Raw genomic sequence first — 13886 nt, 5'->3', positions numbered from 1 at the left:
GATAGCAGAATACAACAGTTGCTAGTATGGCATTATGTAAAAAGGTAAATGTGTAACCGATGTGATTCTGCAATCTGTATTTGGGGTAAAAATGGGAGTTCATAACTCACTTGAAACTAATGTTTGAAATATGATATGTCAAGAGCTTTGTAAGGTTTTGAACAACCAATAAAAAAAAAAAAGAAAATCCTGAGCTTTGTATACTAGATATGTAGATAGTAAGGATACTCTTTGCTTTGGAAATTGAGAAACTGGATTGATTTCTGTCCTATAAGAATACCTATGTTTTAAATTTTTCTCAAAGGTCAAGTTTGGGTCTGTATTCAAATCTTTAGTTGTTGCCTTTGAGTTCTGCATATACTTTTTGTCAATTCAAAAACATTTGCAAATAGTACTGGATAACAATTAACTTCGGCAGAACCTCACTCTAAATGTATTCAACTCTCAAAGTCTTAACAAAATGGGTTAGCTGTAGATTACAAATAAGTACATAGGGATTCAGAAAACAAATAATAAAGTTTTTCTGAATGCACAGTAATTTACTCAACACTGGAAAAATCACTGATTGCAAAACATTATGCATTTTTTTAAAGAAAAAGAATCAACCATATTTTAGTTTTGATTTGGTTTCTGGTTATCAGATAGAGCTGCTGAAAAAGTTTGAGAAAACAAAGATAAAAAAGGAATATATTCAATATAAATCACCATGTAAGTGCTGTCTGCTTATTCAAGCTTTGTCTTCTACTTTCCATTGGTACTCTTTCTCCTCTTGAAAAACATTCTGAGTAATCTTTTACCTTTGGATTACATTTCAACTTTGAATGAAATCAGACAGAAAACAAGAACTCTAAAATGAGCAGACAATACACTGTAGGCATATTTATCTTAACTAAAACTCTTACTACTGGACTTCCCGAACCACTAACTGATAATGATTATTCATCAGCTTATTCTTGCCTGCAGGCAGATAACAACTATGTCACATTTGATTACTTTGATGACCTTTTTCTTTCTTTTCCCTTTGAGAGGATGGATTATTGTGCAGAAAACCTAATCTTTCACTTAAAGGTCAAAAATGCTTCATATTTTCTGAATATAATTTATTTTGAAGAAGGTGTAAGAACCATCTTTCATCACTGAGACCATATCAAGTCTTTTTTTTAACCTCTACCAGCTCACAACAGCAGTGCTTTTGCAATTAATGAGTTAGTATCAATAGTTTCTTTTAAATTTTAAAAATACTTTCCAACTTAGATGGTGTGTGAACACGAAGACTGTATAGTATAATGTTTTGCTTTTCCTTGAAAATTCACCTATATCAAACATTATTGAATAGTATGCATTACTTTCTTTCAATAACATTATTTTCCTGTCTTTCTCTCCCTTTATTCTGCACCTTTGCTCTTACAACTTCATGTTTAAGTCTCCTGTGAGTCCTGGCTTTGAGGTAGGTACTAAGCTACCTGGCACTAGGAATATACATCACACTCTTATCAAATTAACATTAAAATATTATATTGCTGTCTGCATTGACTCAATGAGAATAATATGGTCAGAGTTTAGCTCAGAATTCAACTCATTGAACTCTAGAGCACCATAGGTTTTGTTTTTTTTGTCTTTGCTTGTATTCTTTAACTTTGCATTGTCCTCTGGAAAAGAAAGAGCAATGCAGTCATTGGAGTAATAGAATTAAGTTTTTTTAGGTCAGATTTTGCTCTCCCATTACGTAACTACATATCATGCATGAATGTCTTTTCTGTGAAAATGAACAAATGAGAATAAAGCAGAATACAGTAAACTTTCACAATATTAACTGAAACTCATGCATTTTAGAACTGCGTCCTGATCCCAGATACCACAGAACCATGCAAGTCGGGATACTGTCCCCAAATGCATGGGGGTCTTGGTTGGCACAGTAAGAGGAGAAACAAGGACTGTCTGACGATCAATATAACTGCCAGTTACGGTTTCTAATTTAGTTTCTTTTGAAAGAAAGGATATTCTAGTTCTTATGTATTGTGATGATCTATTAACTATTCTTGTGCAAGTGGAAATATGAAGCTCCTAATCCAAAAAGAAATTAAACATGGAAAAGACACAAATTGATTTCAAAAGTATTTTAACTGCTCCCCTTTCCAGAAAAGGAAGCTGACCTTTTATCTCTCTTAAGCAATTAGTAAATTAAATGTTGAGGAAAGACATTTAGGTGAACTATTAAAGCAGAGCCCATAACACTGCTCTTCCCTGATGACTTGTTTTGATCAGTTAGCTGGTAAATGTCCAATTCCTTATTTTAGTATTTGTGGCCAATTGAGGGTTGACATACTGTTGCTTTCCCTTATGAAAATATAAATTTCAAATACTGTTACTAGTACCCATTCTTAGATGGTCTTATTATGGTAATTCTAACAGAACATATTCTGGTTTAAATAAAACTGATGATTCATTTATAATTTCTAAGCTAAGAAATTTGTCTCAATAATATTAAATTCCTATTCTGGAAAAATTATCCTTATTTAAAAGGTGCCCCACTTAGAAAATTCCAGTGAGAAAAACACTAGGTAAGTGTAATTTTTTAATATTCTTGTAAGTTTGTTTTCTATGGTGGTTTCCAGACATAATTTTCAATGTAAATTCGTATCTTTCCCATTAAATATTCCTTTGGACATGAAGCTAAAGAAGGACAGGAACCATTTTTCACTTCCTTCTCCTTCTCCTACTTTGCAATCAAAAACAGACTGTGAAAAGTAGAAATAAAGAGTAGTCTCATTTTCATTGGAAGTTATACAAGATAAAAGCAGCCAGGCCTGCATAGGAGTGCTCCTGTTGAAGTTAAGATGCATTTTCTACATAGGTTAATTTTCTTGAATTTCATTTATATCTAATTTTTCAAGAAGATAACAATTTTAATAAATGTCTTCGAGGACAATGATGCGTAAGGTTTAACCAAATTTCCTTCGGGGAAACACTTTACAGATACTTGTGTAAATATCAGGATTATTATACAAACCTGGCCATTGCTCCATGATCAGCATGTCCTAGTCAGTTAACCCTTCTAACTCTGTAAACCCATGATGCAGAAGTAGTCAAAAACAAATAAATTATTTAGTCACTGGGAGCTTGCATAGATAATCTATCAAGAAATCAGTTTAGGGTCTGGGGATGTGGCTCAAGCGGTAGCGCGCTCGCCTGGCATGCGTGCGGCCCGGGTTCGATCCTCCAGCACCACATACAAATAAAGATGTTGTGTCTGCCAATAACTAAGAAATAAATAAATATTTTAAAAAAAAAAAGAAATCAGTTTAGCTTGTCTTTGTGAAAGCTTCCTAATATGATATTGCAATGATATACATTAGTTTACTTAATCATTGTTTCCTATTGCTTAGATTGTTTCCATTTAAAGAAATTTAAATGCTGCTGAAATAAGTATACTCATTATATTTTTGCATATTTGTGAAAATATTAAAAGTTTTTATTAAGAATTTGTTGATAGGAGCTGAGGGTGTGGCTCAGCTGTAGAGCATTCGCCTAGCAAGTGCAAGGCCCTGGGTTTGACCCCAGCACCACATAAAAGTAAATAAAATAAGGATATTGCATCTAACTACAACTAAAAATAAATATTAAAAAAAGAATTTTTTGAATGACTTCGTAGGTTATATTATTCAAAGCTAAGTGGGTTGTATACCTTGTTGATAAATAGTTCTTCAAAAAGTTGTAGAAGTTTTACATTTATAACTCTGCTGGCAGCAGTGCAAGAAGAATTTCCATTTCCCTGTACTCTTCCCAACCACTGGTTTTACCAATAGTTTAAAAGATCCTTTTTTTTTCTCAAGAAAATATCATTCTTCCCTGTCTTCAAATGTTTTAAAATGTCCTTCAGGATCCATCTACTGATATAACTTTGAGGTTTCAGGGCTCTACAGAGAACTTATTTTTAGTGCAGTTCAGTGCTCCTAACTTGCTTATTTCTAACATTCACAATATTACACAGATTGTTAGGATATGAATTGAACTGTTCATTCTGCATGCTTTCCTTATGTCTACTAGTTCATATAATCACTTTTTACATCCTTTTGTTTTTGTGAGATTTGGACAACATGAACTTTAACTTTTTATGTCAGGATATATATTTTGTAAATAATAATTTGCCATGAACTGTTATTTCTATAAAGATTTACTTTATTATAAACATTATGCTAAAAGAAACTCTTGGGTGCATGCTTTTATACAAAATCTGTCCTAAAACTGACTCATTCACTTACTGTATTCACTTATTTAAAAATAAACACCAGTATCACATTATCCATCTATCATTGGATATGATCCTGATGCACTTTATAATGGTCAACATTGATTCTTTTCAAATGAGCAAGTAATGAAAAGAGAAGCTGTTCCTAATCCTGAGTGGAAGTATGATGATATTTCTGCCAATATTTTCCAGAACATTTTCCAGTGTAGCAAAAGTCTATCTAGAAGTTCAGACTCTGTTCCTCTTGTGTTCTGGAGTTCCAGGAATCCTGGTGATTCATCTAAATTAAAACATCAGTTTTCCATTTAAATATGCACCATGACAGCATGTCTAAAGCTGCCAGATACTGCAAGATTTCTTTTTATGATTGTATTAAATTCAACCCTGAGTAGTGTACACTTTCAGTAAGGAAATATGTCCAAGAAATTCCTTTACCAGCACTTCCCTACTGCCTGACTAACAAGTATGAGCAGTACTGAATTTGTGGGAGAGGAGCCCTTCTGTAAAATTAATAAGATTGGGAGGTCTGCTGTGATATGCTCTGACCTGATCTCAAACAACAGGTCTGGCAGTTAATGTACATACATTTTTAACTTATACTCTGAACAAAAATTTCCTTATATACAAATAAAAATATGAACATGAACCTCACTTGGGTGTGAACATCACACACTACTTGTCCACACTTAGAAAATACATAGGTTTAAGGAACATCTGAATCTTTGAATAAAGTCTCTAAAGGGTCCACACATCCCACAGGCAGGTACCAGGGCCTCATAACACTCCCACAAGACACAAAACAGAGCCGGCCCTTGCTGAGCTCTCACTGATGCCCTAATGTCTTGCCAGGTCCAGTCAGATTTAAACCCTTTAATTCTTGACTAGGTATATTGAGCTCCTAGCTCAATACTAAAAAATAAATGTTACTCATGTCCACTTTGAGAGTTTCTATGCATTCAGAAATATATATACCCATAAAAATTAAGAGAGAATGGAAAACTAGCATTTTTATTTATAATTTAGACTTCTAGAAATCAGGAATAATTTGGCTTCTAAAATAATTTTCATGTTTTCAGAAATATTTAGCTATATTACTTTTACACGATTTGTTAGACATAGTTGTTTGATATATGGCTCAATTTGATTAGATTAATTTCTCCCTCCCTTCTCAAGAAAAGGGGAGGTATTTATTTAGCCTTTTAAGAATAAATATTGTGAAATGCAAGATGAGACAAAATTTAGAAGAATGAATCAAGATACGATTTTCTTGAAGTAGCCCAATTTTTGGTGACATCTGTTTTTCTGTAGCCTTGCTCTGAAAATATCACTGAGTCATAAAATTTCATTAAATTGGTGTTTTCCTGTGTTTTTAAGACCCAAAGTTTTTTGTAGGGTAGATAGGTAAAGGAAAAAAAAAATCTCTTTTCTTCTCTCTTGTTTTTAATTGAGTTTTATTAAAATCTAGTCTTTTGTCTTACTAACTTGTTTTAGAAACACTTGTGCACAGACACCCACAAACACACATTTACACCTATATACACCTACTCTACATGTTCACCATTGATTATTGTAGGACAATATTATATAAAATACTGTAAAACTATTCATATGAGCCATTTGTTGGAGGAGGAGGCTCTAACCTTTGAAGCCCTGGATAGCCTCTCTACTTTCCCAACATTTGTTGGTGTCTCCAAGATAGTAATCAATGTGACAGCCAACAACCTCTTTCCAGGTTATTTCATTCAGCTTTCCATCTCCAGCTAAGCCTGTATCCAGGCAATCAAATACAGTGGAATGTATCACCCTAAAATTGACTGTTCCTGATTTCTTCCACATAACTGTATACCCTCCAGTTCACTTTCTATGTGTAGATCAAATCTGACACATAATGCCCCAAAGCAGAATTTGTTGCCATGCAAATTTTTTTCTTCCTCAGTAGATATGTCTCTTTTTTAATTTGTAGATTTAGAGTGCATAGCATTGAGTTTGCATTATCTTCATGAAAAAAAAGTAAAAGAGGTCAAAAAATTCTAACATCTCCTCTTTCCTCCAGGAACCAGATTTGGTAACTGACATTTTGAAAGAACAAAGCATGTAATTTGTGACAGCTCTTCAACAGTTCTGATGCTTTCCCTGGATAGGGTAGATCACTTAAGAAAACAGCAAGGTTCCTTTACCCTTCATTTCTGTTTACTCAAAAAGAATGAGGCGATATAAAAAGTTAACGTAACTTCCAAGACTAAACTAGCACTCAACAAATCCAGATCACCTTGTATTTTTTAAAAAGAGATCATATATGTTATTGCTTTGAAAGCTTTCACAATTTGCTGCAAACATTAAGAAATGGATTCTCCACCGTAAAACACAGCATCTATCACCACTAAGCAGGGGGTACTCTTTTTTTTTTTCTGCCCTGTAGCAACCCTTTTCACTGTTATGAAAAGGTGTTGATTAGCTTTTATTTATGCTATATATTTAGTGTATCCAACTGAGGAACCAAACTCATTTATCTGGCACATTTGGCAGGTAGTTCAAAGGATATAGAATCAGAATAGCACTGAGCAATTTGAAACTCACCAAACACCCTGCCCTCTACTCCTGGAATCACAGGGCATGGAAACCTGTGTCCCTGTGTGTACTGTATCCCTCAAATTCTTCTTATTTGTTGCCAAAGAACTGCTCTGTGCTGAAAAAATCCCTTATTCCCTATGTAAAAGGTAGTATGTTCATGTAAGCACTGTTACAAAGAGACGATGGTTTCTTTTTACTTCAGCAAGTCATCAACCTCAGATTGAGCATTCACAATGATGTTTTACTAGCAGCCACTACAGGTGGGATTAGATAATTGTTGCCAAGTGCGATTGCTGGATTTCAGAGTGTATGAAAGAAATCTCTGTGTAGTCTGAAGGCTGGAAGGACTCAGCTGTCCTGAACAGAATTCCATTTGCTGATGGTGCTGGACATAGTCATTGCATGGCATTTAAGAAAATGCTGTTTCTTCAGGAAACCCCCTTGTTGAATGACCCAGTGTGAAAATGGTTTGTCTTTCCTCAAACCTTCATATACACTGGCACATATTCTGTGTGAGGCAGCATTCAGAAGCTGGTGATACAGCGAGGAACAAAATAGGCAAACTCCCTAAACTAGTTTATATCCTACTGAAGGGTGAAATAATGAATAAACAGATAAACAAGTCAGTTGCAGGCTGCAGTGATGGCTCTGTAGAGGACAGGGAGATGTGAGGGGAACAATGGAGGAAGAGTGGGCTGTAAGTTAGGCAGCCTGGGGCCTCTTCGAGAAGGTGACATGTGAACTGAACTCAGAAGAATGAGGATAAACCATCAATGGAGAAAGAAGGGAAGGGCAGGTTTGTAGATGACTTTAATGGTCACATTGCATATGGATTTCTAGTAGCTAATAAACTGCTTGAGCACAGAGAGTGGTATTTACTGATCTTTATATGCTCTGTTCTGATTGGACCTTCAGGTAGGATTTACCCCATGGAGCACTGGTTAAATTGGATCCATCTTGATGGTAATAGGAGAAAGCCTGTGCTCATCTGCATAGTTCATTGAATGACAGTTCAATTGAATGACAGTTCAAAATGCTAGGTCTTAAAACTTGGGAATAAAGGATCCTTTGATGTAGTCTGATTTTGTACAGTTGTGTTAGTATCCTTTAAGCAGAACAACACCTGAATAGGAAAGTATACATCCAACAGAACCAATGATTGTACAATGAAAGCTCTACATTCAGCTAACTATTGTATTCTAGAAAACACCCATGACTCTGAACACAGTCATACTGATCGAAACTCTCTTCTGTAGGTCATGCTTAGGGGTTCACAACATTTTCACATTGCATTTGGCATGTAGAACATTCTTTCATTCTTATTGTCTCCTATGTCTTCCTTGACTTAAACAAGGAGAAGAAAATATTTGCTATTTTCTATATTAGCATAAAATCAGGAAATGTGGAAACTGGGGAGCAACTGATAAGTGCAACTGATGTTATCTGCAGCACAACTACTTCAGTTCATAGAGCTCTACTTATAAGTGATATGATCTTGGGCAAATGATTTAACTTTTCAATTACTCAGTTTCCTAATCCATAAAATAGAGATCATAATATGAGTGTTCATGAACTTTAAATGATTAATGCATGTAAAGCACTATGGAAAGTGTTTGGCATATATAAAGATTATAGAAAAGAGGGTTCTGTTAGAATCCAGTTCATAGGTCTCAGACTTTCCATGAACTAGATTTAGTTTTCAGATAAATTGACTGGTACAGTGTTTAATTTTTTTCTTTTGCATTGTCAGCATCTAGATAGACTTCTTTCATAACACATCTGCACCTCTCTTGAAAACTAAAAGGTTTGGGAGTACAGGTTGACATCCTCACATGACAGTTACTAGTAGTACTTGAGTAATGGAAGTAGTCGCTCTCCTTCTTACAACCAAGGTTGTCCTCTTCAGTTGACTAGCCTCTATCATTTCCTATTGTACCCTGATTCTGAAGGCCATCCTTTAATATTAACATCCTGTAATCATTTCCAGAGCAGATGATCATGCCCAGATTTTGTATTCAAGTAGGGGTAAAGAGCATATTCCTTAGCCAGTTGTAGTCTCTTGAAATGGAAATCCTAGAAACATATGTCAATGTGACAGTTCATGTAACATTAAATTTTTAAAAGCTTAAAGTCTCTATTTTGAATACATGTATTGCAAATTCTCATCCATTTTTCTCATGCATTTACTTCTTGTAAACACATATTTTATTTCAGTCATGAACTAGGCACTTCTTTACATTAGTGGAAGGCAAATATAATTGAGACATTGTCCTTCCCTTAGGAGTTTATTATCTAATAGTTGAGAGAGTTCCACAAAGAGATGTCCACATTATCTTAAAAGAGTCTCTACTTTTCTATTTCTAACTTAAGAGAGTTCATCTTCAAAATCCCATCACATGTGTGGCTGTGAAATGACCTTTAGTTAATAATAACATAACAGGTAGAAGTCTTTATTTTAATCATGCTTTTCTGTAAAGTGATTTTTATCTCAGAAAATCTCATGTTTGATTATTGTTGTAACAATAAACAAACCACAAGTAAAGGCAACTTTTCCATTCTGTTTTCTATCTTAACTGATACATAGTTCATTTTCAACTGCAAAGTGAATGTACCTTGTTAGGAAATTGTTTAAGTCCTGTTAAATGTTAAAATGCAAGCTGGCCCTTGGAGTTTCCATAAGGTAATCTAAGCCATCATTTCCTGGGAAGGTTCCAAACTTGCTGAGTCATTAATTTAACATACAGGTTAAAAGCAAATTCCATCTCTAGAAACTAGGACATATCGTCTTTCTAAGAAGGTGTTCAGTGTATAGAGTTCTAAATTTGGTAGTAATTTCAAATAAAACACCATTATCACAAGGATGTTATAGACACTTCACAAATCTGCAAATAAAAAAAAGTATTTCTTTAATCTGCATTCTATTTAGTCTGGTTTGAAAATTCAGCTCTCATTATTGTTCTGATCTCATCTTCTCTCCCATCCATGATATATCTCTTACACAAGAACAGGGGAAAAAAAAAAAGAGAGAGAAACCCTTCGGATGTGTTATCATCTGTAATTTGTCAAATCAAATCATTCACATGCATCTATTCCAATACCATATTTTACAGCTGTGTCAGTTCTCGCATAGGTTAGACAGCTGTTTTGAATCCATACTCCTCTAGTGAGAAAAAGGAAAATTCACAGGACCAGTGGCTAATATAACAGTGTAAATTTTTCTGAAGTACATTCTCCTGTGAGTGCTTTCCATAATTATAGAGAATGGAATTTTAAATTTGTTCTTTGAGTTTTTAGCCAGTTTTTGCTTTGAACATATTAATGAAGCAGAATAAAACAAAATGCAGCTGTTCTCTTCCCAAAGCATTTCAACTTTCCTCTTATTCCCATAAAAAAAGCAATTATTGTGCAGATTGTCCAGGTTCCCTGAATACATGTGGCCAAAATGGAATCTCAAGTAATAATGAAATTGATTTAAACATCATTTTGCCAATCTAATAAACCTAGTAAAGTAGTAAAACCTTCACTAGTGTGATAGGTAAGGAAGACTTTTCTATTTAATAGAATTAATTTTAAGGAATGTTGTCATTTATTTATTTATGTGGTGCTAAGGATGGAACCCAGGGCCTGAAATACACTACTCAATGGCTCTACCTCTGAGCTACATCTCCACCCCAGAAAAAGTGTTATGTAAAACTGTGAAGTACTATACTACAAGGAAACAAACAAGTAAGCCAAATTAAAAAAAAAAAAGTAAATGAATTTAAAAGAACCTAGTTTTACTTTGTGTAACAATGCATTCATTGTGTGCATAAATTTCTGGTTATTTCTGTCAACATCTGCATTGAAACTATGTGCTTGAATGTTAATGTTATCTTAATTAATTTAAAGTTAAAAGATCAATGACCCTTTAAGTATCTATTTCCTTTAAAATTACTGACTGCTGAATTTTTACCTGTGGTATAACTTGATATAACAGACAGAAGATATGTAATTGTGCTTTAAAATGTACATCCTTCACATACTGATTGAAATTTTATATATCTGTATACATATATAAACATAAAATAGTGACTGAACACTAATTATTAATGAAAACAAATGTATACTTTGTTATGAAAATTTGGTGTTTGGTTTATGTGTCATTAGAAATATTTTTAAAGGGATGACCAGAAGGATTAGAGAAATGCTGGTTATTAAACATTATTATATAAACATTGATAAATATATATTACAGGGTAATGGCCTTATTCCATAGGTTCTTGTTTTTTTTGTTTGGTTGTTTTATTGTTTGTTCTATAAGCTGTTATATACCAAAGAAGTCTTGTTTTACACCTTGGTTGAAGAATAGATAAATGCCCTGTGAGCATATAGTAGGTCATTTGATAGTGACCCAGTCTTCCTTTCTGTTTTGGCTTCTTAGATTTTCCTTATGATAGGGAAAACTGCATTCAAATGAATATTACATGTACACATCTAGAAACATGGAATGCAGTGTTGGAAACAACACAATACCAACAACTTCAAATGGCTTCTCTACTCTCTCTTCCCCAAGGTGTTTGTTACCTGGTAAAATTAGGCAACTCAAAAATAATCTCATGCCATGAGAAGTACCATGTTTATGCACATTGTCTCAAGATCTTAAAACTTTGCTTTTTCACTTACCAATATAGACCATAGTGAAAACAATTAATTGTATTTGGAACTAAAGGAAAGGTAATAATAAATATTTCTGGCCAGATTGTTAACTTATTTTAAATTTTAACTGAAAATTTTGTCACAGAGTGACAATGAATATCTTTTCACTAAACTTATGATATTTAGTTAAAATTCATCCCATCTCTAAAGGTAATAAATGAAACAACTTCTCAAGAGTAATTCTGGTTCTTACAGTTTATAGCCAGTGTTTATGCAAACATTACCATGTTGGATGAGAGGAAAACATTCAATTGGACAGATTCCTTCTTGTTCTTCTAATTGAATTTGTTTCCAAGTATAGTAAATAGTCCTGTGTAAAGCTGGCTGTGTTAACACAGCTCAGAATGAGTTATCTAAAGGTGATTCAGCCAGAATTTTTGTAGGATTTCCAAATTCAAGAACATTTTGAGTCTACTAAGAAAGTGTGACATCAAATCATCTTTTATTCTGTGTTGAAACTTTCCAACTATGGAAAAATAGTGCATTCATTTTAGTCTAGTCTTAAAACTGGCCCATTAGCTAAAGTTTACTAAAGGACACTGGAATAAAGATTTAATTCTCATTTCGTTTGTAGATTTAATTCTTCACTACCATTGAAGATTCTTATTCCATATATTCAGGGTTCTTGTTTGGCAAACCTTTGACTATCTTGGACTTCTTGGACTTCTCTGCAGTAATTAGGCTTTTCAGAGTAATTAAGCTTTATAGTTTTCCTGTATGTCATTGTAACTGCAAATGTAACTATAGACATTCTGTGCCTATGAAGGGACTCATCTCAAATTTCTTTTTACTGCAGTTAGTGAATCTACAAATCAAAGTTTCCTCGTTTGATATTAAATAGTATTACCTTTTGGTCATACAGGGACTGAAATGGATACAAATTATAGGTAAACTTGATTTATTTTTCAAGTCATTAGTAATTGTTCTAAATTAGAAATTAACAGTGTAAAGTAATAATAACAAGGTCTGTACAGGCAAATAAATGTATGTTCATTTTTTGACATCAGTATTTATTGGCATCTGACCTAAAGGAATGTATTTAAACGTTTTGGGCCTAGATGCCTTAAATGTATATGACAAGTTCTCTCATTTACGACACCTAACACAGTTACAGGAGCCTAATAAATGAGGTGTATAATTATGGTAACTATTAAGTAATTCATTTCATCCTTTTTTTCTGGTGACTCTCAACTTTATTTTGGTGTTCCTACCTAAATTTCCATGATATCAGGAGGTACCATGCATGAAATTGTCCAAAAATTTTTATTTATTTAATTTTTAAACATCTATATACTGCATGGAATAAATGATTCCAAAATTAGAGCAAGAGCATACAGAGATATAATTATTACCTAGAACACCAACATTTATGTGCTTTGTATTGCCTATTAGTTGCTGTATTTCAATTTTAAAAATGGTAGTATAATTTTAACCTTTTAATTCTGATATGGTTGAAAAATAATTTAGAATCAAGAAGTCTCTCCTTTCCCACTTAAGGAATCTGAAGGAACTATAGGCATTTCTCAGAAGAAGTACCATATTGGGCAAACAGGATTGGGTTTTTTAAACATGAAGATGTGTACTCTACAAAATGTCAATGAGATAATATGTGCAGTGGGATTTTTTTGTTGTTTTTCTGTGTTAAAAATAATTAATTAATTTTTAAAGACTTATTCAAAAGACCTAAAAATCAGGAAATCATTCTGATCTCCACTTCTCTTCCTTTAAGATTATGCAAAATAATTCAAATATGAAATAAGAGGGAAATAACAGAAACATAGTCTTAGATTATGTCATATTCAATAGAAAAACAAAATACAAAAATACTTAAATTTAGCATGCTAATCTCTTTCATCTTCATGTCCTTTATTATTTTTAAAACTTGTAGCAAAAGTCACCATCAGAATCATTTATTGGTCGAGAGAAGAGGTCAAATTCTCAGTCATATATTGGACGACCCATTGAGCTGGACAAGATCTTGCTTTCTAAGGTTAAAGTACCACACACATTTGTCATCCACTCCTACACCCGGCCCACAGTGTGCCAGTACTGCAAGAAGCTTCTCAAGGGTCTCTTCAGGCAGGGCTTACAGTGCAAAGGTAAGGACAATCTTGTCACTAAATCTGTCACTAGCCCATCTTCCATTGTTAAATTAATTCTCATTCATCTGAAAATACTACTTTTGTTTCACAACTTCTCTTTCTGATAAATTTCTGGTTTTTGTTTTGTTTTAAAATCATCATGATTAGACTGCAGATTCAACTGTCATAAACGTTGTGCACCAAAAGTACCCAACAACTGCCTGGGTGAAGTGACCATCAATGGAGGTAGGTGGAAGACTGACGGTCACCACTGTATTTCTTCCCTGTTA

The 13886-nt window shown here is 33.6% G+C and overlaps 1 protein-coding gene across 4 annotated transcripts in view; it reads left to right on the top strand.

Annotated features, from left to right (window-relative positions):
- The window catches only part of Prkd1 (protein kinase D1), a 318052-nt gene that overhangs the window by 248652 nt on the left and 55514 nt on the right, over window positions 1–13886 (top strand). For 3 of the 4 annotated variants that reach the window (XM_026414341.2, XM_026414351.2, XM_026414360.2), the window contains exons 5-7: window positions 1424–1447; window positions 13404–13614; window positions 13765–13842. In XM_026414341.2, coding sequence (XP_026270126.1) covers window positions 1424–1447; window positions 13404–13614; window positions 13765–13842 — 313 coding nt within the window. The remainder of the gene's footprint in view (window positions 1–1423; window positions 1448–13403; window positions 13615–13764; window positions 13843–13886) is intronic. The other variant, XM_026414345.2, reaches the window with a different exon arrangement.

This window comes from Urocitellus parryii, chromosome 6 (assembly GCF_045843805.1).
Source record: "Urocitellus parryii isolate mUroPar1 chromosome 6, mUroPar1.hap1, whole genome shotgun sequence".
In the NCBI taxonomy this organism is placed as follows: domain Eukaryota; kingdom Metazoa; phylum Chordata; class Mammalia; order Rodentia; family Sciuridae; genus Urocitellus; species Urocitellus parryii.
The sequence above is the reverse complement of the archived record's forward strand: the minus strand, read 5'-3'. Positions and strand labels throughout refer to the sequence as shown.